Source organism: Rhodofomes roseus (genome assembly GCF_022264815.1).
Source record: "Rhodofomes roseus strain CIRM-BRFM 1785 chromosome Unknown C8Q71scaffold_33, whole genome shotgun sequence".
Classification (NCBI taxonomy): Eukaryota; Fungi; Basidiomycota; class Agaricomycetes; order Polyporales; family Fomitopsidaceae; genus Rhodofomes; species Rhodofomes roseus.
This window is the reverse complement of record NW_025952989.1, coordinates 193,438-217,890: the sequence shown is the minus strand read 5'-3', so window position 1 is coordinate 217,890 and position 24,453 is coordinate 193,438. Positions and strand designations below refer to the sequence as shown.

Here is a 24,453-nt window from a genome sequence, read left to right as displayed (position 1 = left end):
GGCTTCGGACGCGCTTCATTCTGCAGCCTACAAGGTAGGCCCCGTCGTGCACAGCGCGTCCATAACCATCCAACCTATCAGTCATCCCCTCTCGTCTCCCTGTCTCTTACACGTTGAGCCTCTTCCATCTGGATTTCTTTCTTGGGTATTCTGATCTTGGCTACGCACATCAAAGCACGACCATGAGCAACATCACAGCCACAGCAGCATCCCTTGCGGCAAACTCCACTACGGCCCTCCCATCGGACCTTCACTCTCTAGTATCGAAGCTCGCCTCGGTTTCGGCCCTGCAGGACTGGCTGAAGCTCTTCGTCATTGGCGGAGTGCTCGAGACATGCCGTCGCCACATCTCCGAGTGGTGGGAGCAGCTCATGCAAGCCCTCTGGATCACCGCGACATTCGACGCGAACGACGAGGCATACCGTGAGTCCTTATAGTATCCGGCACGAATTGCATCTGGCTAACGGCTCGCATCCATCAGGCTGGATGCTCTTCTGGCTCTCGCGCCATCCAATGTGGGAAAACGCACGCACAATTGAGGTCTCTACGCGCAGGTTTGGGCTGGACGAAGATTCCGACGACGAAGAGGACGATGACTGCGAAGACACACGCAAAGTGTCGTACCTTCCGTCGCTCCAGAACACATACAGTATCTGGTACCAGCGCCACTACGTGACAATTTCGCGTCAGGAGAGGTCGGAAGGCCGCTGGTCCATGAAGGAGTCGCTGCAACTACGGTGAGTACATACTAACGTCGGGACACTGCACCAGCGTGCTGAATGATGCACGCAGAATACTCTCGAGAGACCTTAGTGTGCTGAAGGGCATACTCGACGACGCGCGCGAAGCCTATAAAGCCGCTGCGAACAAACTCATCTCAATATATTCTGCAGACACGTATGTGCTTCATGTCAAAGTTTGCTTTCCACTATGACTGATTTCGTGCGCCCGGTTTTGCAGATCGGGAGGCTGGAATTACATGACATCGCGCCCCAAAAGACCACTCAGCTCGATCATTCTCGACCCGGGCATCAAGGAGCTACTGCTCAATGACGCGCGGGACTTCCTGAGCAGCCGAAAGTGGTACTCCGACAGAGGGATACCTTTCCGGCGCGGCTACCTCCTCGTGAGTCGTCTGCCCTCATCGCCGTCGGACAGCGAATACTCATTCCCTGTCATCAGTACGGCGCGCCTGGTTCAGGGAAGACGTCCATGATCCAGAGCATTGCAGGGGAGCTCGGGCTGAATGTTTACATCGTAACGCTCAGTCGGCTCGGGATGGACGACAGCTCGCTGAACGAGCTCATCTCGAACATGCCCCGCCGCTGCATCGCGCTCATGGAGGACATCGACGCGGCGTTTACGACTGGGATCAAGCGCGACCTCCCATCGGACATCAAGCGACTGAGGAAGGACGATGATGGCTCGGACGACGAGTCGGATGAGAAACGGCGGCACGAGGGCGCGGAAGGACCGGGCAGCGACTTCGGCTCGCGCGTCACCCTTTCGGGTCTCCTCAACGCGCTCGACGGGATCGGCGCGCAAGAGGGCCGGATCTTGTTTGCGACGACGAATAACTACAAGGCTCTCGACCCTGCGTTGTGCCGGCCCGGGCGGATGGACATCCACATCGAGTTCAGGCTCGCGAGTCGGTACCAGGCTGAGAACCTCTACAAGTGCTTCTACATGCCCGACGGCCCGGAGGACGCGGATGCCGAGGAGGTCGACGAGGGCTACGCTTCGAGACGCAGCAGCACGGAAGCCAGTGGCGACGAGAAGGAGTGGGAAGAGGAGAACGCAGACGCTTCTGAACGCACGCCATTGCTCCCATCTTCGCCGTCATCTCCCACACCTTCGTCGCCCGAGCCGCCCTCATCGTCCCCATCGCACTCAAGTCGACCTAACTCCCACCTGCCGAGTCACGATTTGTCACGAAGCGAAGTGCGCGCATTGGCAACGCGCTTTGCGGATGCGATCCCCGAACGCGAGTTCTCGATGGCGAGCCTCCAGGGATACCTTATGGCATACAAGAGCCGACCATGCGAGGCCCTCGAGGATGCACCTCAATGGGTCCAGAAGGAGAGGGAAGCTAGGAAAGAGCGAAGCTAAAATGGACTATAGTATACCCATTGTATCATATATTGCGACTATAACTTGATGACCGCCACGACATCTACGCCGTTTTGCGGACTGCGTATACAGACATAACGCCCCAGTAACTGATGTAGTATAGCAAATACACTTATCCAATAAGTTTCGTAGACCTGACTGGTCATATTTCGTTGTGTATTGAAGCTCGCGATGTCTCGGAGTTCGATGTGCCCCCGTCGAGTGCACTCTGTCCCAGCGCTCATGTCGCTTTCCGCTCCGCTGCATGAGCCTTTCGCATCTGGTGTGACGAAAATGCTTCCAGAGATAACCCCGAGGGGCGTCAGGCTGAAGACTGTGATCTAGACAAGCAGGGTTGCAGCAGAGTATGTCGTACACCAGACTCTTGAGAACGTGATATCAAGAACGACGGTAAGTTCGAGAGTTAAATTTGCGTCAACGGCCTACAGGTCGATCGTTCAGCTGTACGATGCTCATAAGAAGCGCAAGACGAAGGTCCTACATTGGGGAAGACAAAAACTCCTCCGTGGAAGGCCGAAGGGGAAGCCAAGATGACGGGGATGCAGTAGTAACTCAAACATCGCGAGGACATAGAAGGACAACATCATCGTCACCGGCCAGAGCACGAACCTGACGAACACGCATGTTGTGTTGAGCGTTGATCCTGTCGTGCTTCCCTCCATGAAGCTCGAGTACCCGAACGAGATAGTTGACCAAGCTGCCGAGGACGAGGACGGAGTAGCCAAGTTCTCGAAGTACTGGCTAATTACGAGGATCGCATATCCGCCTTGGCCAACGAGACCGAGCGTGATCCACCCGGAGAGGACGTTCTTGTGTAAGACCGTGCAGGATGAGGCGGAGTAGAAGAGCGCGCCGATGACGACCGCGAGGAAGAAGGGGGGGAGACCACACGAGTGATGACGATCACGCACCCATTTCAAGCCAATGTCTGTTGAGGTCATGAGCTACCGCGATGCAACCGACCAGATTCTCAAACAGTTGGGGCTATCAGCAACGCTCTTTGGATTACTGGACAGAGTTCGCGGCTCAACGGCATATAGGCATCATTGGCGGCACCAGTCATCCGAAACAAAGTTGGCGCCCCTACACCGCCCACCACTTCGATTCGCCTTCGCCCTGTAGATGCACCATACCCAGTCCTATGCCCGATGGGGCCTTCTTCCTAAGAGGTCGACCCTTTGTCGGCGACGGCATGCCAAGGTCGCCGCGGCTCGCAACAGGCGTGGGCGGAGTAACGCGCACCTCGACAGCGGCACCCTCGCCGTCCTCTGTGTCGACTTTGAAGATACGCGGGAGCGAGGGCGAGATGACCACGTTGAGCGTAGACACGGACGTGTTCCCGCAGTCTTTGTCGAGGTCGCGACCGGCCCGCGCAAGGGGCTTCGGAAAGCTGACGAGGTCTGCGGTGAGCCTGAGGCTGGGCGATGGCTTCCGGGACGGCGCGCGCCTCACGCGTCGTTGCGGCGTCTTGCTGAGAGGCGCGGGCTTTTCAGAGCTCGAGGGAAGATGGGGCGTAGCGGGGAAGCCAACTCGTCTCCGATGAAAAAGAAGAATCCCAGTAGCGGATAAGACGACAAGAACCAGTAGTGTTCCTATTACGATGCCAGCTATGGCGCCTGCACCATATGGCTGTAAGCCGTAAACTCACATTTGGGCGTAGTATGATGTGACGTACCGGGGGCGAGTTCGTGTTTGGAGCCTGACATTGTCTTGCTGCGGTAAGGATCTGAGACGATAAAGCTGTGGAACGTAGGGTACGATATTTTCTCTGCAGGTGGCTGACATGATAGAGGTGGCTGGCGGCTGCATGTTAGCTACGCAGGACGCATTGACGGCACAAGTAACAATGGCATGTGTCAGACTATGTTTGAGTCAAAGTGCACAGACATGGCAATTGTGCCGGAAGGCGTGCGCGAAGATGCATTGAATCGTCGATCCTGGCCAGTCCAGTTGGTACAACGGGTGAAGCTTGAAAGCTTGAAGCTTGATGTCCCGTAGAGCGTGTTCGTGGCCTGGTCAGCCGCGTGCATAATCTGTACATTCGGTGAGTTGTGCGCAGCGAGATACAGGTGTTGATGCGTAGCAGTTGCGTCCCTCTCCCAAGGCATCTCGGAGTCATACCACATCAGTCGCGGTCGTGGTTAAGGAGGAGAACTTGAAGTGGGAAAGCGCCCGGCCCATTAGTGCCACGCTCGTTCAGGCGCCTATTTACTGTAAACCAAGCATAGTATCAGTTCCTGATCAGTTCCCTGTCTATTCGTCTTGGGGGCATATACTTAGTGATATCGTCGCTCACTGGGCTGCACTCCGGCGAGTCTTGACTAGCTTGACTAGCGAAATTGATGGCAGCAGTACAAGTTGTGGCCAGGTTGTGGCAGTGTGTGGCTGGGCGTGCCGCATAAATAAGCGGCGGCGTCAGTACAGTGGCTGCACACTTCGATCCCTGGCCATGGACGACGTCTCTACCACGAACGCATGCCAAGGCAATACTTTTCGGAAATACCGAAGCTAGTGGAGCTTGTATACCATTGCCCCGAAGGAGACGACTCCATCAATAGTATCCAGCAAATGGGTTATACGAAGTTTGTCCGAACCTTGGTACATAAGTTACTTGGTCGACTCCTGTTGTGATTCACAACGTGGATATCTCTTTCGAAGCGAGTCTAGGTGAGCTTCCGTGTATGTTCAATGGCTGTCCACGATTACGATCCGTCTATGTACCGCAACACAACCAAAGGACACATCGAAGTCGCGCCCCGTGCTAATCGGGCGACTGAACTCACATTCCTTTTGACCATTCCGCCCTTGGTTACCGCCCCTCTCAACGAGGTCGTGTCTTTCTCGATCAAAGATGGGCATCTCAAAGGCGAGGAACCATAGCGCTCACCGCTCCATTCCCGGATCATGGAGTTGAGAGGCCCTCCGGCCTGACTTCATGGACATCACGCGAGTCCCCGGAAGCCGGAGTGATCACAATGAAGAGGTACTGCGGTTGCGGTTTAACTACCGCGTTAGACATGCAGATCATACGAAAGAAAGTTTGTGAGTTTTCAGGCCCGCTATAGATGTTCGTATACCGTCTTGGGCGGTCTACGCTCTAGCTTCCGCAAGGACGCCTGGGCCACACAGTTCAAGCACCATATCTCGTCCCTAGGGAAAATTGATCCTGAGCAGTGCGTCCTTCAGCTGTTGACTTCTCTCTGCAACATGACCCCTCGGTACTGAAGGATTGGCGAGATTTAGCAGGTAATATAATGAGTTGTAGATCCACACCGACATCCGAGTCTGTGGTTTTACGATCAGCTGAGTCTCGCTACATACATATACGTTCATATACTAAATTCTTCTACAGTAGGTGCCGAGGAGTGCATCATGACGGTGCCGCGAATCCACCGACGGCTACGAGGTCTTCCATTACGGTGGACGTCAGCCGTCGGAAGCGGACATTGCACTCTATTATCAGTGAAGAAGTTAACAGACAGACATGTAAGCGGGATGATGCCGCGAGCTATTTGTGGGTGATCGAAGCAACTTGAGGGTACTGCAGTACCAAATCGTACAGTGTCGCCGTGGACCGGGCTTCGTTGCGAAGTTTGTGGCGTCGGCGGCTGGGAGCAGTTGTGATGTAGCACCGGGATGATGAAGTACGACTATGGCATTGACTCGTACGTAATTTTCTTTGAGTACTAGTGCTTTTGACTGCTCATTCTTCCCATCAGTTTCATGAGCGTACGAAGAGAGGACTCAACAGGATGCAGCGGAAGTAGAACAACATATCATACCACGGTGGTATCACGCTTCACACAAGCGCAACAACGATCAGACGCTGTCGGCGTCTCTGTCAAGTCGAAGTTGCGTTCACATGGTGGACCACACTGTGCCCGTAGTACCGTCATTGTTTTGCGGCCTAATATCCGGAAAGGGGAATCTACGGTACTGTACTCACTGGCTTACCTTCACCATCGCCATTGACCCGATATCCCTTCAGCGCCACGCTCTCGGCCGGTACCGCGTGTTGGCAAATCGCACCAGTTCCTACTGCTGCTCTTCATTTCCTCGCTGCGTATGTTGCAGCGTTGACTAGGCCTATCGTGGAAACCGTTCATATCTTCGATAATCATGCTTGAAACAACCACTGGACCCACTGGTAGCTCCTCCCTCGCCACGATTTCGGACCACTCAATACAGCGCGGAGGCGTCAGGGCATGGAGCACTTTACGCAGGTTGACGAACAGGGGCGCGAGGAATCTGAGTCGGAGCCTGCCCAGAGAGCCTATGCCTTTTACCCCTCGCCTTTGGTGAGTGATTGCATATGCCTGACGCGCTAGCACTAAATTGTCTTTGTCGTCTTTGTTCACGTCCAGGGAGGGATCCCCCGGGGCTTCACAGGATGACGCTCAACCCAATGTCCCCACCATGACTGCTCAAAGCGCCGGACTGCCGCTCGAGCTGTGGTGGCAGATCATCGATCAACTTCAGTATGACTGGCTCACATTGCTCGCATGTGGGGTAGTCTGCCGAGGGTGGCGCGCTCGAGCCCAATCGTACCTACCGCAAGGCTACCGACGTACCGTGGAGCTCTACAGCCAAAGGGACGTAGCGAGTCTTTCGCGATTCGCTCGTGTCCGTAATCTGCAAGCACAGACCGTCCAGATTCATGGAAATCCCCACTCCGGCTCAATCGCGCATCTTGGGACGTTCGCAGCGATGCTCTCTGGGCGACTATGCCATCTTAACGAGCTGCATGTTATGTACGGTATCTGGGAGACGGGGACAGTGGACACGTGCACCCTCTTCCGATGTCTGTCCACGCATTCGGCCATCCGACATCTTCGTCTCTGTGGAGTCACATTGCCGTCCACTACAGCCCTCCTTCGTCTACTCTCTTCTCTTCCTAGACTCCGTTCTCTCGATTGCGTCGATATATCAACAACAGCAAAACACCACGGCGATCGAACATGCGTCTATCCGCCGCGGCGCTGCAAGATCGAGAAGTTTGTTTTAGACTGTCCTGACGTGGATAGCATCTTCGACCTCTTCGCGACGGACAGCCTCGCGGAATATAGCAGTACTGTTGAGGTTGGAATACACTCCGCCTATGATGCCGATGAGGGCCCGTCGATGAATTTTACGAGGTTCATCAAAAGCCTGACCTCGGTCTCTCGATTGACGATTGTAGTGCGCGATGCAGACATGTCCGACGATGAACCCCTAGGTGAGCGGAACTCAGACCTTCGCCATAATTTCTCAAGTACTCATGGAACACAGCGAGATGCCTGTACTTGGCACAGCATCACTGCGAAAGACTTGAATATATCAGCGTCCAAGCTGTTCCTCGTGCACGTCCGCTGCTGGAACTCACATTCATATGCGCCATCCTGTCCTTCGTGACTATCAACATAACCAAGCGATTCATCATGCTCGATATACAGCGCGGTTATTTACACAGCAGTGAGTCGTCTGCCTCCCTGTATTCGTCCTCTGAGTCGGCTAAGTGCCTCCGTGAAGGCCAGCAGATAGATCCCATGGACACTACGTCGTTCTCAGACGGGCAGCGGGGCGCTGATCAAGTGTTGATGATTAAGTACCAGGACCGCAAGGCCACCCGGCCTGCGATACTCCGGAGAGCATTTGTGACTCTCAGTATACCGTCGTGGGTGGCTCGCGCCCCAGGCTTCCGCGAAGATGCATGGATTCGACAGATTCGACAACATCTAGGTATTCTAGAGCGACGAAATGATTTGAAGTACGCGCTTTCTACTTATACACGCGATTGTCTGATAGCGAACTCACTGACACGCAATGTTCATAGCATTGGCGAGATATACCTGCGGTAAACGGGGATATGTGCTTTGCCCCGCTGTACCTGATGCAAGGCTACCATCGCATCGTGGCGCTCTGCAACCAGAGAGGAGTTGTGAGACGTTCCATTTCGCCTGCATTTGCGAGTTGTATATGCGTACAGTGCGAATCTCCCAAGTTTGCTACTCCTGGTGTGATATACGACTTGAAGGTCTCATCGGGTCAGCCGGACAGAGTCCTTGTTACCACAGACAGATGTTGCAAAACATTGATACGAACTGCTGCAAGTTATGCGTATAGTAAGGGCGCCGCACGCCGCACGGTCTGCCCCCATGCAGCCGGACAAGCCTACACCGCCCAGGTGCCCATATAATATTCCCGCAGAAGCCGTACGACGCTCGAGTCCATGTTCCCTCCAACATCATGACTGTGACTCATGATTCACGCGGCTCGATTCTTGTGACCGTGTTCACCTTGCTCCCGACCCGCCTGTTGGAACGATGTCCTTTCCACAGGTTTTGGGCTCAGTATAGTATCGTTATAGCGTGAAGCGTCAATCACTCGACTGCTACACCTCCGCGCGAGTGTTGTCATTTGAGGTGGCTCACATCCCCTCCATACCAGATGATTCACATGGACCTGGCTCGCATCGTGTCCGCTCCGTCTCCCGTAACTGGCGCTCAATCAGCTCTCCCTCCCATTCAGCCAAACGCTCGAGTTGCGGATGAGCCTCTACAGTATCCATTCGAATCCAGCGCCACCACATCGTCGACGATGTAGCAACGGCGAACGACAGACCGACATACTGCAGGGCGTGATTGCACGCGCTGGCGACGTCCCGCACGAGCGCGTCTGGGTCAATGGCGGTCGCGTGTTCCACCATTACACCGGGCCCAATGCGAAGACACAGACCGGTGAGTTTCAGCGGTCTGAATACCGAGACGAGGCTTATCTGACGGAGAGATGAGTAGAGAGTCAGACAGTCGTGACGCGGGACAAGAGCTAACCAGCCATGCCTCGCGCGGTGACTCCGGGACACCGTCGGCGATCCGCCACTTCACATGCAGCTCGAGGAAGCGCAGACTCGGAAGGAGCCGTGCGACGCTCCTCGCAGGCAAGCTCCACCCTGCGTGGCAAGAAAGGACGACCGGGTCCATGCGCTCGAGCATCGCGAGCGCGTTGTGCTGCAGGAAGGCGTTGAACTGGAGCTCGACGCGACGCACGGCACATGTGAGGGGAACCGGGGCGTCCGTGACGAGCTCGTCGAGTTGCGTGTCAGGCAAGTCGACGAGGGATGAGGAAAGCGGCGCAGCTTTGAAGCGGCAGGTGTGAAGGTGGAATGCGCGCAGGTTAGGGAGGATGTGCAGGATCTCGGACAAGTCGGCCCAGCCTCGCAGGGTGAGCTGACGCACCGAGGGTAGCACGAAATCAGGGTCAAGGTCATTTGTGAGGAAGACCGCGTCGTCAAGCTCCAGCGCTGCGAGCGTCTTCGCGACGCGTGTGAATGCCGAGAGATCGTGGTAGAGGGAGCTCTCTCGGACATACTGGTCATCGATAGAGACGGCGAGTGAACGTACCGCCCCGGATAGACGGGAGATGCATTCGAGACTAGCGGAGCCACATTTCTCGAGGGAGAGATGACGGAGACGTGGCCGACTTGCTAGTGCGTCCACCAAACGTGGCTCAGACGCCAGCAACGGGTCGGCACCTGCAATGTAGACCTCGTCCAGTCTGACGGCTTGCTGGACTACCTCCGCCAAGAGACCAGCCATTGAGTAGTCGACCATGTACGCCCGGCCACTCCTCGGATTCCCGACAGGACCTGCAATCTCGACTTCAATCCACGGAAACGCATCGCGTCGCAGGTCGAGCTTCCGGAGGAAGTCCACACGATTAGAAACGTCGGCCAGGACGAAGTTGCAGAATGAAGCGATCTGCGATTTGGGTCGACGATGAAAGTGTAAGCCCAACGTGACGTCTGAGAGGAAACGCGGGGTCGCATGGAAGTATGCAAGGCGGCAGGTACATGCCAATTTGCCTGCATCGGAAGGAGGTAGGAGCGAGAGTATGATATTCAGAACATCGTCATTGAGCACGCTGTATGGGTTCATACTGTGCACCTGCAATGATGTTCTGTCAGAGCAGCTCGTCAACAAATTCAAAAGTACGAGTAGTGATGGTATAGGTACCTTTCGTGGTGGATAGCACTGGCGAACTAGCCACAATGCACGCTCTGGGACTAGCGATTCTGTATGAGCGAGTAAGTAGCTCAATATCGCGGCAGTTTGGTATGCTCGTAGTATGCAGGCTCATGAGATGGGGGTCGCAGCGTAGCCTGAGACTTGGGGACGTCCGATGGGAAGGACGTATGCATATGTCGGACTTCCGTAACTTATGTCATGGTACAGTCCAACTCGCTCCCACCCGAGCGCCGGCAGCCGTGGCCTTCTCACGTGATCCGGGGGTCCGTATTAATGGAACGATTTTTTCCAAAGCTTCTGTCCGGTCTTCAAGTTACGCACTGACACTATTCACAGATTGCGAGAAGATAATAGAAGACGTCAAATACATTTCATTATGTGAGGTTTACGATGACGCAAGTACACGCAGGTACTGCTACTACTAGCATCGCCCCAGTCGTGCTGCTGAAAGCGCGGATCGTCCCCAACCTACGCGGTTCAATTGTTTCCGAAGCACGACGTTATCCAACATGAAAGCGTGGTCGCTGCTTTGAAGACACGGACGAGCTATCAGATACACGAGGACGCCAAGAACACGTACACAGCTGTTCATGAACGGCCCGTCCAACGGGACACTCGGATAATTCCAGTCTCAACCCACACACTGTATCAGGCCAGGTTCGCGTTAGTCTATCCAGCGGAGGCGAGAACACGTGTACAAGCACGTACAAGACCGGACGTATATCCCTCGTTTTCGCGAGCTGCCGCTCGACATGCTGCCTCCAGATGGCGTACGAGTCCCTCACCGGCCAGGTGTAGTCGAGCGAGACGATGACCACCAAGCGGTCACTTGCAAATTGCGGGTTGGACAGCAAATTGTCGAGCGCAGAGAGATCCAGGTCCTCCGTGAGGTCCTTCATGAGCCGGAGCTGAGGATTACTGGCCTCTGAGCGCGCGGCACTGCTCTTGAGAGGTACTAGGGAATCAGGGAGGGAAAGAGACATACCAGGCTTGTCTTCGACGACAAACTTGATGTCGATCTTGCGCAGATAACTGGATGTCATGCCAGCCAGTAGTGACACACTGCAGTCGCGGAACATAAGCTTGGAGTCCACGCTGTGGTATAGCACGAACTGTATCTCCTTCAACCTACTGCTCGCGGCAAGGCTGAGGGTGTGTGCTACCGAGATAAATCAGTCCAGCAGCAGGAAGCTCTTCAGAGGTAGACTTAGACTTACCGACACTCAAATTGTGGCTGTTCCTGTCACGGAGCTCGATCGTGAGCCTCTCAAGGGCTATAGCGTCTTCAAGGAAGATGGGATAGCCTGATGTATCTGACCACGGTTGCCACCCCTGCTCGGCCGCACTAACGACCAGTGTCGCTTGAGTGATCGCACGCGTAATGCAAGCACGAGCCAGAAATTCGATGACGTCGCCGACCTCAGAAGAATCCAATAAGAGCCAGCGTAGTTGCAGTGGCCGGCCATGCGGGAGACAGAGGTCCTGTCCTCGGCGCTTCTGGACAGTCTTCACGTCCACGATCGAGAGCCTCGCAAGATTTGGCAGCGCACAGACGAGCTTAGCAACAATGGTAGTCGACGGAAAGGTCACCCCGTGGAGGGTTAGTCTGGATAGCGCGATGCACATCGAGAAGCGGGCGAATGTTGGCGCGTCGACTGCACCCGGCATCCAAACGCCACTATGTACCTCCAGCTCGTCGATCCTACGTAGCTGTTTCGCCAAGGCGGCCGCGAACGTCTTGAGATGCGCCAGCGAGTGCGTCGGCCCGCTCCCCCTCACCACGACCGCGCGCCACTTGCGCTGCATCAGGACGGAAGGGTACTCCCACCCAAACACCCTTGCCACGCGCATCACGTCCGCACGCCCGGCGAGCTCCCATACGTCGTCGATCCGCGGGAGGCTCTTGCTCGCGTGGGAGTACCACGCCCGGCAGACGCACGCGCACGCGAAGAGCACACGCAGGTCGTCCTGGAACTCGTTCAGAACCCGCTCCCAGATGTCGATGGGCAACTCGCCGCGAGCGGTCGGTCGGACCGGCTTGGCGCCGCTCTTTCCCAGCTCTCGTTCGATTCTTGTGAGCCTCTTTCTGGGAGGTTGCGGGTCGCCTTTTAGAGGGAATGATACAACTGATGAGGTTGATTTCACGTACAGCCAGTCTGTTCGGGCGGGGGCGTCCGTACCAGCCTCTCTGTACATTGGATCCCAGGACTCGCGTCGGATTCCGATGATCGTCGAGGAAGTCGTAATCAACGAGCTCGAGGCTGTGGTCGTTGAGACCGTGTCAGACCTTCCCCTGGCATGCTTGTAGGACTTGGGTGAAGACATGGGCTGAACAAGCTTGGGAGGTGTCGTCGATGTTCACTGTACACCTTGGAATCTCCAGTCGACGCAAGTACAGGAGGAAAGTGGTGTTGGTTGGCAACCTGTGATCAAGTAAAAAACTTCTCGGAAACTGAGGCTGTCCGCCAAATCAAACCGCACAGTGCAGGAAGTGTACAGTGTACGAATCTGTAGATTGACAGGTACATACATTGCTCTGGCATCTGCTCGTGCCAATTTTACGCATGCCGGGAGCTGGATCGTCTCGCGTTGTACCATGTAGCAACACGTACCTCTGTTGCCACTGCCCAGTGCCAGGATGCTGAGCCCTTCAGGCAAACAAACGGTATTTATGGCAACGTACGCGAAGGCTCATATAATGGGCAACTATATGCTAGATCTCCATCCGGTAGGCAAAGGTGATTCGCAGAAGCGGATGGCCCCGCATGTGTATGTAAGGGGCGATACCAAAGCCAGAAAGCTCACGCATGCATCCACTCGACTGTCATTTCCGAGTACTTGTTGGCTTCTGTGAGCGAGAGCAGAAGGCGTACAGTACACGCGGTGACCGGCAAGTGACCGGCAGAAGCTTGAGAACGTAGACGGGACCCAGGACCCAGGTTGTACCCACCCGAGAAACAAGAAAGCCGGCAGTTCAGGCGGGCTTTGTGAGGCCTTCGTGCGGATCGAGTTCATGCAGATCATGGTTGCTGAGATCAAGCTCGTTGGCCGGAGCGATCTTGGTGTCGCTGTACGAGTGAGGACGACCGCGATCACATCGGTCGAGTATTGTGCCTAAGTCGGTCTTGAGGCCGTTGGACGCGGTGTACAGACTGGGATCGACAGCGAGCACGAGGCGGATCGAGACGAGATGAAGGGGGCGGCCGCGAGATGGGCGGAGATCAATGAACAAGACAAGCGTCGGAGGTCGATATACATATCCCGCTGGCTGGCTGCCCGTTCTTGCCTCCTCAGCCCGTCCTTGCTGCCCCTCTGTGCTCTGTCGCCGTGCCGCTCGACGAGGAGGGTGTCGGACGCGATGTCGGACGCTGTTAGAGCGTCGCGGAGCTTCCGATGACACGACCCTGCATGACCTTCCTGCTTGGTCTCCCAATTGGGGACGGCCGCTCCTCCCTCCTTCTCACTCTCTCGCGTCTCCTCGCTGTCATCGCCGTCGTGCTCGACAGCGCCCGCGATGCTGCTTACTATTCAGCGATATCCCAAAACAGGTGTGTCCAGCGCTGCCCCACACACACGACCGCTGATATGCCTGTCTCCCATTGCCACCCAAGTCCCTCTGGATGTGCTACTCATCCGCTCGCCCAACGTTATGCGCCGTTTCACCCACGTCAAGCTTCTCGACCTTAACCACGATGTCCTCGACACCATCGTCTCCTTCGTCGCACCCACGGACGCCATGCAGCTCGCCCTCACCTGCCGCGACGCTTACGATGTAGCCATGCCTCGCTTCCTCTCCGAAGTCGTCCTCGGCGGCACCTCCGTCATGGACGGCCCCGAGCAGATCACTCTCTTCTGCAGGTGAGCCTGCCGTTGCCGTTCATTACCTCGATCGCGCTCGCTCTTCTCTTCTTCATATCTGCTATTTGCAACCTCCTTGCCGTCAACCGAAGCGGCAGTGACATCCACTCTCCACATCGGGTCGCAAGCGGTCGTACCGGCTGCTCCATCCTTCCACGCCTCGTTCGCCACCGTAGAGATGCCATGCATGACGGTGTCGGTCGAGGCGTGGCGATCGAAGGGTGCTTGTGATGTACGAGAGCCTTGCTCCCGGGCCTCGCCACAGGCTCGTTTGCGGAGCCTCTCTCAAGTTTTGCTTTATCTCAGCCTCTCCCTGCGCGAAATGTATCTGGGAGGGGCCACCCTTTGGCTTGGGGACGCGGGCGGTGCTGACTGACGCGCATCCGTGGTTGCATCCGATACACTCGGAGCAGCATCTGACATAGTGGGTCAGCTGAAGCGAGCAGACCTCGATAAAGTTCCGTGATAGTGCGCAGAAGGGATTGTCTGCTTCTCGCGCGCGCCTTACGTTATGCCGGAGGCGGTCTATGGCCGACTCGCGACCACCTTCGGCACCCGGGCTGGTGCGGGATGCAGCAACGAGCTCTAGTGCTGACGGCTGCGGGTTTGTCGCATCGTTCTACACCACGTCCTCAGCGATCTGTGTGTGCTTTCCAGCAGACACAAACCAGCGATCAGAGGCTACTCTCCTACCCGAGAGCACACAGGCGCCCCGTTTGACATAGTATGTCAGCTGGGGCACAACCAGGGTACACCGGCTGCCGCACCATGGCCACAGCAGTCCCCATGCGTCAGCGCAGACGCGCCGTGCACATGGCACGAACCACACGATACGCCATTGCAATTCCCCCAACCGTGCAAGTGCCGTAGCTGACACTCCGACCCCAGGTATATGCTAGAGGACCCACAAAACCGCATACGCCATCTACGTGTGCTCGAGATCGTGGAGGGCGCGTTCGTGAGCGCGGAAGGCGAAGGCGGCGGCGCGTGGGTCGCCGACTTCAGCTGCGCGGCGATCCTCGCCGACATGCTCCGCAAGGCGACGAACCTCCGCAAGCTCGCCATCCGCGACCTCGAGCCGCTGCTTCAGCACGAGCCCGCCATCGCCGATGCGATGTCACACCTCACGCGCCTGCAGGACCTCAGCTTCTACCTCGTCGGCAAGTGCACGCTCGAGATGCTCGGGCGCACCAAGTGCCACCCATACCGCCTCGAATTCGGCATGTGGAAGGATGGCCCGCGCGTCGCGGGCGACACCAAGGCGTTCGACGAATACGCGTCTTCACTCCACACTGTTAATCTCTGGCAGGTTGCGTGCCTCCTCGAGAGCTTCGGGCCCGACTACGTCGGCGAGGGCGTGCGCGTGCTCGGGCTCGGCGGGCGGGTGCCGCTGCTGTCCACGATCTGCCGCGAGTTCCCGAACGTGCGGACGATCACGTTCGCGCCCGAGTGCTCCGTCAAGGAGGAGGCGCCGACGGCGAACTGGACGAGTCTCGACCACGTCGACACGAGCTCGCCGCTGCCGTTCTTTTCGTGCAACGTCCGCCGGCTCGACCTCCGCTACGTTCTCGGCGTGGTGCAGACGCGCCTCAGCCGGATGCAAGTGATCGACCGGACGGTGAAGTTGCTCACGCAGACGAAGCCCGTCGTGCTGTCGTGCAAGATCAAAGAAGAGCAGGGTGACACAATCGTCGAGCGGCTCGTGCCCGTCATCTCGCAGGTGCGCTTTCTCGAGGTCGCGTACACCCCGCCACAGCGCGAAGTCGGCCATCATGAAGTGTTCGCGCCGTTGCAGCACGTGAATGACTGGACGGTGAGTCCGGTGCGATGTGGTCGTTCTTGACACGGAGTCGAGTCTGACTTCTCGCAGGGCGAGTTCTTCCGGCGCTTCGAGAAAGTCCCGCTCGTCGGCCTGTCCTTGTCGTACAGCACCGACCCTGTCAGCTTCAATTATACCAGCGTCAAAGAGACGGCTCGTCTGGCGACGATGCACATCCCAACGCTCCAGTTCGTCAGCGTCGGTGTCGCTCCAAAGCGTGACGGGCTTTCTGTGCCGACGCCCATGTACTTCCGTGTGCAATTGTGCGGCAAGGGGGAGTTGTTGCTTGACCAGCTTGAGAGTGGTCGCGGCAAGCGATTCCGTGACGAGCTGCGTTTACTCCCGCGTCCTACCTGTGCTTGACATGTGAGTCATTGTGTTTGGCTCGCTGTGGCGGCTGACCTTGCCTCCAGACTACGATACCGGAGAATATATACACGCTCTCCACCATAAGAGCCTCTCTAAGGAGGCTGATACGGTTGCTTATGTCTTGGATAACACAGCTTAGCGACGTCGCCTTGCTATCTTATCCCTCAATATCCCTGCTTTTGTATGCTGCTCGAGGATGCGTAATCCGATGTACTGTATCTGCACATCCACCCGCTCTGGCTGTCTCGCTTTGTTTGTATCTTGTACTAGGCTGCATGTTGTCTTGTTGTCTGAATCTATGCGCTATGTATGGATGATAGCATTGTTTAGATGCTCGTAACCCCAATATACTTGTGGTCGATGCGCGCGGACTTGACGTGGAAGTCGAGTACATATCGATGCTTCCCCCCAGCATTCCTGCGATCTCTCGTGATCAGCGCTATCATATACGGAGAATGGTTTTAGTAAGTTGATTATAATCACCCATCTGTCGCATCCACGATCGTAGACAGATCCTCAGGCGTATATCCTGCCCCTGCCATGTTCACGTATCCGTAGAGTACTTGCCACTGCGTACAAGTAACCTACTTGTCAAAGTGCCACTAGGCTCAGCTTCCAGTGGCGTACCGTATCGGCGGCTGTGGCGGTCCGGCGCGCGCGACGTTGCACGTGGCGGAGTCAGTGCGCGAGGGAACACAAACACAGGACAAACAAACGCTCCCTTCGCTCATCGTCGACGACGACGCCCTCGACGTCCAGCACGATGCCCGCCCCCTTCTCCAGCCCGCATGTTGTGCCGGTGCCCCTCCCCGCGCTCTACCTCTACCCTTTGAACGATTCATTTGTCCCCAAACACATATCGCTCGTCAGCAACCAGCGCGTCAAGATCGGTCGCCAGACGAACGCGAAGACCGTACCCGCTGAACGGAATGGATTCTTTGACTCGAAGGTACTCAGTAGGCAGCACGCGGAGGTCTGGGAGGAGGGTGGAAAGGTACGTTGTGAGGCACGCTGCGCGTCGGGAATAATCTCACCAATTTCACCACACCCCCGGCCGCGTGTAGATCTACATCAAGGATGTCAAGAGTTCTAATGGAACTTTCATCAACGGCGAGAGACTCAGTCCTGAAGGACTCGAATCCGAGCCGTTTGAATTGAAGTCGGAAGATATCGTCGTACGTATCGTTCGACAACCGCATTTCTCCCTCGTGCTGAACCGCCACGCTACTCATCAGGAATTCGGTATCGACATTGTCGGCGAGGATAACAAGACAATCGTCCACCACAAAGTCGCCGCGCGCGTCCTCTGCGTATTTGGGGAGCAAGATGCACAAGCCGCCGCACGGGCAGAGGCGCAGCAGAACCCGCCTAGCTACGGCACCGTCGCGGGGCAGGCACCCGCGGGCAGCGGATTTAACTTTGCGGGCCAACAACAGCCCTCCGCGAACGGCGTTCCGGGACAACAGCGCCGCCCCTCCATGCCCCAGGGTCTCGTAGGCATGGGTGGCATGGGCGGGAACGTGCGCCCGCCGGGCAAGAGTGGCCTTACGTTCGATCATATCCTCACCCGCCTGCAAGGCGAGCTCCAGAAGAGTCGCGATACCGGCTCTGAGCTTCACTCGTTGACTAGTGCTATGAATGAGATCCATGATACGCTCGGAGGCAACCTGGTATGTTCTGTGATCATTCCATAGGCTGTTGACCGATGTCATTCCGCTCAGCCGCCTAATCTCCCTCCTTACCCATCGGTCCTTCCCCCCGTCATGCCGCCTCAATCGCAGGCACCACCCGAGCCGTCGCAGCAGCAATTGCAGGACGCGAATGCTCTGAATGAGCTCCAAAGCCAACTACGCGAGACGCAGATGTCGCTCGCCACGCACGTCGAAAAGATTCGCACGCTCGAAGACATGCTCGCCGAGCAGGACGCGATCAAGCGGGAGGTCAATACGATGCGCGAACTGATGGAGGAGCGGAGGAGGGAGGTCGAAGTGCTGCGGAGCCTCAGCGTCCGGAACTGGCGGCACGACCAAGGTTCGGACGACCACTATATGTCTGACGACGACGATGCACGGAGCATCAACACCATCGTTCCGCATGAGCTGGAAAGAGTGGACGAAGAGGACGAGGAGCAGCTGGCTGCGGAGGAGGACGTCGAGCGAAGACGGAGGCGAGACGAGCTTGGCCGACCGAGGACGCCAGAGCCGACGGGCATGGGGATGGCCGAGGATGAGGAGGAGCAAGAACTGCGCGACCGTCAGAGGGCCGCAGAACGATCTCGCTCGCCGTCGCCGTCGCCGCCACCCGCGCCCCTCATCGCCGCTGCACCTGCACCATCGGCGGCTCCCTCGATCCCTGACGAGCTTCTCGAGCGAATGAATACCTTATCGAAGCAGCTCGAAACCGCACTTGAGTTCTCGCGCTCCCTCGAAGCGCAACACACGATGGCCCAATCAACCATCCACATACTCGAGTCCAAAGTCGCGTCGTTGGAGAACCTTGTGCACGACACGCAGACCCAGGTACAGACCCAGGCAGAGACCACTCAGCAGCTCGCAGAAGTCGTGAAGGCCGTTGAAGTATCGTCCCAAGGACCTCCGCCCTCATCTGACGACGACCGCATGCACGAGCGCGAGTCATTGACTGAGATCGTCAACGAGTGGAAGAAGAGTGTCGAGGGTCGGTGGACCGGTGTACAGGAGGAATGGACGGAGGAACGTGAGCGGCTGCGTCGTGCGCGAGATGAATGGGAGAGTCGAATGCGCGGGCTGGAGGACGGCGTTGGCAACGCGGTCTCGAAGCTCGAGTCCGGCCTGTCTGTCCTATCGGCGTTCCAGGGTCAGCAACGCCAGCAGCTACCGAATGGTAGCTTTAAACACAGTGGTGGACTGGTCACGCCTCCCAGCCCGAGAAGCCTGTCGGCGGAATCGACGAGGCCACGGCAGCGAAAGAAGCGGACGAGTGCGTCGCGTGGGCGCACTCGATCGCGGTCGACGTCGACGGGCGGGAGCCAGGACCAGCAACCGGGCTCGTCGGCGTCATCGGTTTCCGATGCTGGTTCGTTTCCCGACTCTACGGGCCGTGCATCGTGGGCCGTGTCAGACGCCTCGAGCGCGACTGACATGGAGACGCACCATCTCGCGGAGATGGCTGCCAAGTATGCACTCGGAAAGGACAAGAGCGCGCAAGTCATTCAGGGTATGCCCTTCCCTCTCACGCCGGAGTCGTCGGTGTTGAACCACACATTGAACCACTCTGACTCTTCCTCTGGCACGGCAACAGACTCGCGAACGGATACGACGACGGAGGAGCCACCTAAAGACCTCGTGAGTGCCATCCCCGGATGCTACCCAGACCAGCCTCTAATGTCGGAACGCGGACGCGAACAGCCTCATTTCACCAACTTCTCCACGGCGTTCGGCGTTCTGGTTCTTAGTGCGGCAGCGGCCGCGGTTCTTTGGCGAGTCAAACCGGAAGGGACAGTTTAGAAGCATTCGAACGTTGTCGCAGCGGCATGCAGTCCGCAAAAGCCTGCAATTCCCGGAGGCGGTCATTCTCACTCTTACTCAGACGTATGCACTCGTAATGATTACCCTTTCTTCTTTGCCCGCCTGCCTCCTCGATGTCTCGTTCATGTTTATGACTCGGATTTTGCCACTTCGTTCCTCTCGTCGCTTGTCCCTACATATTGACGGAACCGCCACTCGTTGCCGCCCGCTTTCTGTGCATGTATATACTCGATCCATGTCTGTCCTCATTGTCTATTTAATCACGACTCGTCATGACCCAAGACCATGTCTCGTTGCGTTTTGTTCGCTGTGGGATCGGTGAAGGGCTACTCCAGATCGCACGTGGTGTGGATAGGACTACATGTTTACCCGGGTATAACTTAGTACGTTGTGAACCTTCTCACCACGACACACTCTACGCTCGACGATATCTGTGCTCACCAGCGCCCTTGATGTATGTTGTACAGGCCCAGTTATATCCGCGACTGTTCAGCGCCATCGAAGACCGCAGAAATCTGCCCACCGATATGGAAATAATGGAACGACGCGTGAGGCGACGGTACGCTCTATACATACGTGGACTCAGCGCGCTCCAAGCGCGCTCTGTTACTTATTTGTCGTCTTGTCACGCATTCGTCTCCTCTGGTTCTCGTTCTCAAGAGATTCTGTCGGTGCTCAATCCAGAAATACGCGATATACTCGTTGGGGACGTGCGTTCATCTCGTGTTGGGTTGCACGCGACCATAAAAGTAGTGAGTGCTACCTCTCGCATTCGGGGCGCTTCGGTGCTGCTCCAACCCTACAACCTACCGACCTCTGCTCGGTGAGGCTTTGAAAGCTGCTTTACTCACACCTCCATAGGCGGAACTCGGAAATTTGCTTGTTCGAGGACCCACACTTCATCCATAGCCCCCGGGTCATTGTGTCGCCGCGTCTTCAGCGAGGGCCCTCATTGAATTGTGCGTATCTTAGATTGATGCGTAACATTTGCTAATCGTCATATGGCACACTTGTAGTTCATTACTAGACGAACATGAACCTGCTCTCGCTAGACCTTGACGTCGTTCACGTCATTCTATCTGAGATCAAGCCCACGGACGCCTTCAGGCTTGCGTTGACATGTCGCGCGGCACACGATGTAGCATATCCGCGTTTCCTGTCCGAGGTCGTCCTGGGTCACCCATGGCGGCGGACAGGCCCCGACCGTCTCGTCCAGTTCTGTACAGCCATGCTCGCCGATGCGTCCCTGCGTATTCTTCATCTTCGCGAGTTGATCATCCACAAAACGGCCTTCCAGCCGACGCGCTCCACATCGACTCATAGCGTTCTGGATTCCGCAGCCATGGCATTCCTCGCGGAAGTGCTCAAGTACGCTGTCAATCTCCGATCGATATGCATCCATGACACGGAGGAGCTCCTCGAGACAATGCCCGAGTTTCGCTGGCCGCTTGCGTCGCTGCCGAACCTCCAGGACGTCCGGTTCTTGCACGCAGGAACCCGTGCCCTCGACGTGCTCGTTTCGTTCGGCAGCCAGCCCCGCCGGTTGGAAATTGACTTCTCGGGGCTGCCCACAGACATGGACGCCCCTCCGCCTTACAAGCACGAAGTCCTGCAGAATCTCATGCGGAACCTCGTCAGCATGAAGCTATCTCGCGTCGCAGGGATGACGTTGGCGATACCCGCGGAGCACGTCTGGCCGAAGGTGGAGCAATTCGAGATCTTCGGGGACCTCCAGAGCCTCCAAACCTTCGCCAGCGTCTTCCCTAACCTGCGCCGCCTGAGCTTGGTATCTAGCTACGTCGAAGACGGGTTGCACCCGGTGTCTTGGCCATACCTCGACCACGTCTCGACGTCCTGCCCGATCCCGCTTGATGGGCCCGTGCGGAGGATGGAGCTCATGTACGACCTCGACGTGCTCTTGGACTCGATGCCGTATTCGGTGTGGGCGCCTGGGACCATGTCTCTACTTCAGAAGACGATGCCGGTCGTGCTCGCGTGCTCCCCAAACATGCAGATCCTGCGCTGGATCGCAAACATAGTCAAGAGCGTGCGGGTCCTCCAGGTATATGTTTTTCAGCCGATCCACCCGGACAACGCGGGCATAGAGGACGTGGATACTTGGTTGGTATGTCACGTCCGTTCTGACGGCGGAGATCTCGGTTGCTGATGTCGCTACGCTTGTGCTTGTAGAAGTGTTACGTACCGATACTATCCGCCGTCCCGCTGGTAGCGTTCACCATCGCGCGCGGGCTCAGCAAGGCTGTCCCCGCAGCAGAGCTATCTAGGCTCGCTAGCTTCGCGGCCGCACAAATACCGACATTGAAATACGTCGGGTTCAACCTGACGGCGGCATGGAAGAGCCAGTCCGAGTGGAGCAACTGCGAGTACTCCTGGTACCGCGTCATGCGAACCGAAGCAGCAGATGCAAGCACGAATCCTGCTGTGGTCGCCCTGTCGGACCTAGAGGGCTCTGTGGTGCACCATCGTCTAGTAGAGACTGAGCGTACGTGTTCTTGATGTCTGTCTTGTGTCTGTTTTTCTTGCGTCTTCTGTCGATATCGTATAATCGCTCATACCAGAGAGTAATTCTTTCTTTGTAATTCAGCTTCGTAGACACGGTATAATGTCCGACACGTCGCTCGTATTTCGGATAGTCTGCCGTCCTCGTCGGCCGTCCATTCGGTCTCATTGTTTCCAGACTGAGGATGTAACTGACCGAGGTCAGGTACTTCCAACAAGCCGTACACGTCCGAGTTTACAAACGGCCGACAATGTGACTCCTTCTCGAAAGATTTGACAATGAGAGAGTCCTGTCCCCGCTCTGCTCTCCGGCCGCCACTTGCGTACATGTTGTTCCGCACCGTTATCAACCAATGAAGCTTCGAGATCAGTACTACCAGTGGCGAGGATAAGCCTAGATAAGCAAGCCAGAAGCAAGCCGCAGAAGCTTGGCAGAAGCCAGTCTTGCCAGTGATCGCAATAAACGTCACGATCGCGGTCGACGTCGAGTCGATCCAGAGTCGATCTACGGGCAACGATTCTTCCGCTGCTATAACATTTTGAATTTGTCTCGTATAGTACAGTACAACGACGGTAGAGCCTGGACTCCATGGGCTGTCATTCCCGCCGGCGGCTGCTCCCTGAACTACAATGATCAGGCAGCGACGGCATCTTCGTTCCTGAGGTCAGCGGCAGGTGCCCCGAGATGTCCGGAAACCGTGACAAGACAACGCAATAGTCAAGTACATCTCTGTAAGCTGAGCAACATGTGGTCGAACATTTCTGAATACATTCAGCGGGGAAACCTTCCTCTGCGTGATGCTTCCCAGTCTCGCTTGCAACCAAGTGGCTCCTTCCCCGCGTCAGTCTATCATATACACCACCGCTTCGTCTTCGTCAATCCACGCATCATTATCGTCCTCGACCGTCGCCTCCTCGAGAAGCACCATTACGAAATCAGCATCTCGTCCTTCTCGATAACGGTCGTCCAGGTGCGCCACATCACTGTGAGAAGTCAAAGCAGTCAGCCAAGATGCTTCCAGACCGCCGGCGAGAACAGGTACAATCGAGCAACTGTATCGAACGAGTCTTCGGGCAGCTAGGTGTGAACGAACGGGAAGCGAAGAGGAGAGAACCGCCCTTGGGCCAGGCACGCAACGCCACCGACGCTGCGCAAGTTCAACCGTCGGCACGCCCTGGGCGCGGGGGCTCCAGATCGAGAGGGCCGACGGTCCAGGAGGAGATACGCGGCCCCGATGGCATCGCAGAGCCTGTGCTCGGAATGAGCCACCGGGCCCTCTGCGCGCACCGTCGCACTGTATCATCGCGCAAAGGTTTGCCCTAGACCAGAGACGGAGGCGTCAGCCCCTGCGCCGCCCAGTCGCGCTGCCGGCTGGTCACTGCTATCAGCGAGAACGGGAGCGGGTGCAATCCGACTGGGCTTGGTCTGTCAGCGATGCGAGTCTGCAATCCGAAGGACATTCGCGGCGAGAGGGATGTGCGAGCGCCCGTTTGCGTCTGTGGCGTCCGGCGGTAGTGTCGAACTCCACATGCCTCTCGACGTCTAGCCTGAACCCGGCGGGAGAGGGATATACGCTCCCATGCCAAGGGAGAGCGTCCGCATGCAGGTCTGACGATATGCGCCGCTCACGAAGGCAGGGCCGATTCGGTCGATGTCGAATGACGGCTGGCGGATTGCAGGCATGGAGTAGTGACGCAGCATACGGAGGATGCATACAGACGGCAGAAGCCAAACGGCCGACGCAGGAGCTACAAGGACAGACAACACGGGGTCTAGATGAGAACGCCCAAACGGAGACCAAAACGAACGACGAACGGAGCGTAACCAAATATCCCAACCAGACAGATCCAGTACCAGATGAAGCACGGCGTGCAGAGATGTGCAGAGTCCAAGACGGAACCCATGAGGGAGTGCACAGCGGAGAGCAGGGAGCTGGAAGCGAGTGAGGAACGAGGAGACGACGCAGAGTCACCCCCCCTCGTCCTCGTCGCTGTACTCATATGCCTCCAACGAGAAGTCCCCCTCGCTCCCAGCCTCGCTCCCGCTCCCGCTCCCACTAAACTCACGCTCCTCCCATTCAAGATCAAAGAAAGACACATACTCCCTGTCCTCGTGCAGCGTCGGCAGCGTCATCGTGCGCGCGCGGGGCTTCCAGGACGCGCTCGAGTTTGCATGAGCGTGCGCACCGAGACTTGCGTGCGAAGTCGGGCTTGTCGGTGAGAGCTGGAGCGAGGCGAGGTGCTCGCT

General features: G+C 56.9%; 9 protein-coding genes across 9 annotated transcripts; 5 read left to right on the top strand and 4 right to left on the bottom strand.

Moving 5' to 3' along the window:
* Positions 1 to 16: 16 nt before the first annotated feature.
* Positions 17 to 2,128, top strand: C8Q71DRAFT_380243 (P-loop containing nucleoside triphosphate hydrolase protein). The gene is made up of 5 exons (XM_047918180.1): positions 17 to 423; positions 482 to 737; positions 793 to 897; positions 961 to 1,126; positions 1,183 to 2,128. The coding sequence occupies exons 1-5, from the start codon at positions 183 to 185 to the stop codon at positions 2,107 to 2,109; spliced, it is 1,695 nt and encodes a 564-aa protein (XP_047773504.1). The 5' UTR covers positions 17 to 182; the 3' UTR covers positions 2,110 to 2,128.
* A 965-nt stretch (positions 2,129 to 3,093) lies between these two features.
* On the bottom strand, positions 3,094 to 4,502 carry C8Q71DRAFT_380425 (uncharacterized protein). Its single transcript, XM_047918183.1, has 6 exons — positions 4,407 to 4,502; positions 4,227 to 4,341; positions 3,993 to 4,163; positions 3,914 to 3,926; positions 3,806 to 3,856; positions 3,094 to 3,746 (listed from the first exon to the last, which is right to left on the bottom strand). Exons 2-6 carry the CDS (start codon positions 4,254 to 4,256, stop codon positions 3,214 to 3,216), a joined length of 798 nt encoding a protein of 265 aa, XP_047773503.1. The 5' UTR covers positions 4,257 to 4,341; positions 4,407 to 4,502; the 3' UTR covers positions 3,094 to 3,213.
* Positions 4,503 to 5,957: 1,455 nt separating this feature from the next.
* On the top strand, positions 5,958 to 7,803 carry C8Q71DRAFT_380273 (uncharacterized protein). Its single transcript, XM_047918182.1, has 5 exons — positions 5,958 to 6,063; positions 6,119 to 6,428; positions 6,495 to 7,345; positions 7,399 to 7,581; positions 7,647 to 7,803. Exons 2-5 carry the CDS (start codon positions 6,250 to 6,252, stop codon positions 7,694 to 7,696), a joined length of 1,263 nt encoding a protein of 420 aa, XP_047773502.1. The 5' UTR covers positions 5,958 to 6,063; positions 6,119 to 6,249; the 3' UTR covers positions 7,697 to 7,803.
* Positions 7,804 to 8,420: 617 nt separating this feature from the next.
* C8Q71DRAFT_380248 (uncharacterized protein) lies at positions 8,421 to 10,344 on the bottom strand. Its single transcript, XM_047918181.1, has 3 exons — positions 10,122 to 10,344; positions 8,940 to 10,065; positions 8,421 to 8,884 (listed from the first exon to the last, which is right to left on the bottom strand). The coding sequence occupies exons 2-3, from the start codon at positions 10,041 to 10,043 to the stop codon at positions 8,537 to 8,539; spliced, it is 1,452 nt and encodes a 483-aa protein (XP_047773501.1). The 5' UTR covers positions 10,044 to 10,065; positions 10,122 to 10,344; the 3' UTR covers positions 8,421 to 8,536.
* Positions 10,345 to 10,639: 295 nt separating this feature from the next.
* C8Q71DRAFT_380048 (uncharacterized protein) lies at positions 10,640 to 12,648 on the bottom strand. Its single transcript, XM_047918179.1, has 4 exons — positions 12,283 to 12,648; positions 11,351 to 12,219; positions 10,842 to 11,292; positions 10,640 to 10,776 (listed from the first exon to the last, which is right to left on the bottom strand). Exons 1-4 carry the CDS (start codon positions 12,456 to 12,458, stop codon positions 10,722 to 10,724), a joined length of 1,551 nt encoding a protein of 516 aa, XP_047773500.1. The 5' UTR covers positions 12,459 to 12,648; the 3' UTR covers positions 10,640 to 10,721.
* Positions 12,649 to 13,869: 1,221 nt separating this feature from the next.
* On the top strand, positions 13,870 to 15,834 carry C8Q71DRAFT_717290 (uncharacterized protein; the record flags this gene model as incomplete). The annotated part of the gene is made up of 2 exons (XM_047921154.1): positions 13,870 to 13,991; positions 14,880 to 15,834. 2 exons carry the CDS (start codon positions 13,870 to 13,872, stop codon positions 15,832 to 15,834), a joined length of 1,077 nt encoding a protein of 358 aa, XP_047773499.1.
* Positions 15,835 to 16,942: 1,108 nt separating this feature from the next.
* Positions 16,943 to 19,664, top strand: C8Q71DRAFT_717231 (uncharacterized protein; the record flags this gene model as incomplete). Its single annotated transcript, XM_047921148.1, has 4 exons — positions 16,943 to 17,173; positions 17,244 to 17,354; positions 17,415 to 17,849; positions 17,901 to 19,664. The coding sequence occupies 4 exons, from the start codon at positions 16,943 to 16,945 to the stop codon at positions 19,662 to 19,664; spliced, it is 2,541 nt and encodes an 846-aa protein (XP_047773498.1).
* An 812-nt stretch (positions 19,665 to 20,476) lies between these two features.
* On the top strand, positions 20,477 to 22,507 carry C8Q71DRAFT_787530 (uncharacterized protein). Its single transcript, XM_047925179.1, has 3 exons — positions 20,477 to 20,644; positions 20,702 to 21,810; positions 21,876 to 22,507. The coding sequence occupies exons 2-3, from the start codon at positions 20,719 to 20,721 to the stop codon at positions 22,200 to 22,202; spliced, it is 1,419 nt and encodes a 472-aa protein (XP_047773497.1). The 5' UTR covers positions 20,477 to 20,644; positions 20,702 to 20,718; the 3' UTR covers positions 22,203 to 22,507.
* Positions 22,508 to 23,438: 931 nt separating this feature from the next.
* Positions 23,439 to 24,419, bottom strand: C8Q71DRAFT_379983 (uncharacterized protein). The gene is made up of 2 exons (XM_047918178.1): positions 24,022 to 24,419; positions 23,439 to 23,954 (listed from the first exon to the last, which is right to left on the bottom strand). The coding sequence occupies exons 1-2, from the start codon at positions 24,303 to 24,305 to the stop codon at positions 23,591 to 23,593; spliced, it is 648 nt and encodes a 215-aa protein (XP_047773496.1). The 5' UTR covers positions 24,306 to 24,419; the 3' UTR covers positions 23,439 to 23,590.
* Between the last annotated feature and the right edge of the window lie 34 nt (positions 24,420 to 24,453).

Bases quoted from the DNA above. Each gene is read 5' to 3' on its own strand.
- C8Q71DRAFT_380243 (XM_047918180.1), top strand. From the start codon at position 183: ATGAGCAACATCACAGCCACAGCAGCATCCCTTGCGGCAAACTCCACT. The intron at 424-481 runs GTGAGTCCTTAT...CGCATCCATCAG, and splicing joins CGCGAACGACGAGGCATACC to GCTGGATGCTCTTCTGGCTC. The intron at 1,127-1,182 runs GTGAGTCGTCTG...CCCTGTCATCAG, and splicing joins TCCGGCGCGGCTACCTCCTC to TACGGCGCGCCTGGTTCAGG.
- C8Q71DRAFT_380425 (XM_047918183.1), bottom strand. From the start codon at position 4,256: ATGTGGTATGACTCCGAGATGCCTTGGGAG. The intron at 4,164-4,226 runs AGGGACGCAACT...CCGAATGTACAG, and splicing joins ACTCCGAGATGCCTTGGGAG to ATTATGCACGCGGCTGACCA. The intron at 3,747-3,805 runs GTACGTCACATC...CATATGGTGCAG, and splicing joins CAAACACGAACTCGCCCCCG to GCGCCATAGCTGGCATCGTA.
- C8Q71DRAFT_380273 (XM_047918182.1), top strand. From the start codon at position 6,250: ATGCTTGAAACAACCACTGGACCCACTGGTAGCTCCTCCCTCGCCACG. The intron at 7,346-7,398 runs GTGAGCGGAACT...CATGGAACACAG, and splicing joins GTCCGACGATGAACCCCTAG to CGAGATGCCTGTACTTGGCA. The intron at 7,582-7,646 runs GTGAGTCGTCTG...GAAGGCCAGCAG, and splicing joins GCGCGGTTATTTACACAGCA to ATAGATCCCATGGACACTAC.
- C8Q71DRAFT_380248 (XM_047918181.1), bottom strand. From the start codon at position 10,043: ATGAACCCATACAGCGTGCTCAATGACGATGTTCTGAATATCATACTC. The intron at 8,885-8,939 runs GTTAGCTCTTGT...TCTCTCCGTCAG, and splicing joins CACCGCGCGAGGCATGGCTG to ATAAGCCTCGTCTCGGTATT.
- C8Q71DRAFT_380048 (XM_047918179.1), bottom strand. From the start codon at position 12,458: ATGTCTTCACCCAAGTCCTACAAGCATGCCAGGGGAAGGTCTGACACG. The intron at 12,220-12,282 runs GTACGTGAAATC...GCAACCTCCCAG, and splicing joins CCCGCCCGAACAGACTGGCT to AAAGAGGCTCACAAGAATCG. The intron at 11,293-11,350 runs GTAAGTCTAAGT...TTATCTCGGTAG, and splicing joins CAGCCACAATTTGAGTGTCG to CACACACCCTCAGCCTTGCC.
- C8Q71DRAFT_787530 (XM_047925179.1), top strand. From the start codon at position 20,719: ATGAACCTGCTCTCGCTAGACCTTGACGTCGTTCACGTCATTCTATCT. The intron at 21,811-21,875 runs GTATGTCACGTC...TTGTGCTTGTAG, and splicing joins AGGACGTGGATACTTGGTTG to AAGTGTTACGTACCGATACT.
- C8Q71DRAFT_379983 (XM_047918178.1), bottom strand. From the start codon at position 24,305: ATGTGTCTTTCTTTGATCTTGAATGGGAGGAGCGTGAGTTTAGTGGGA. The intron at 23,955-24,021 runs GTTCGTCGTTCG...CTGTCCTTGTAG, and splicing joins GGGATATTTGGTTACGCTCC to CTCCTGCGTCGGCCGTTTGG.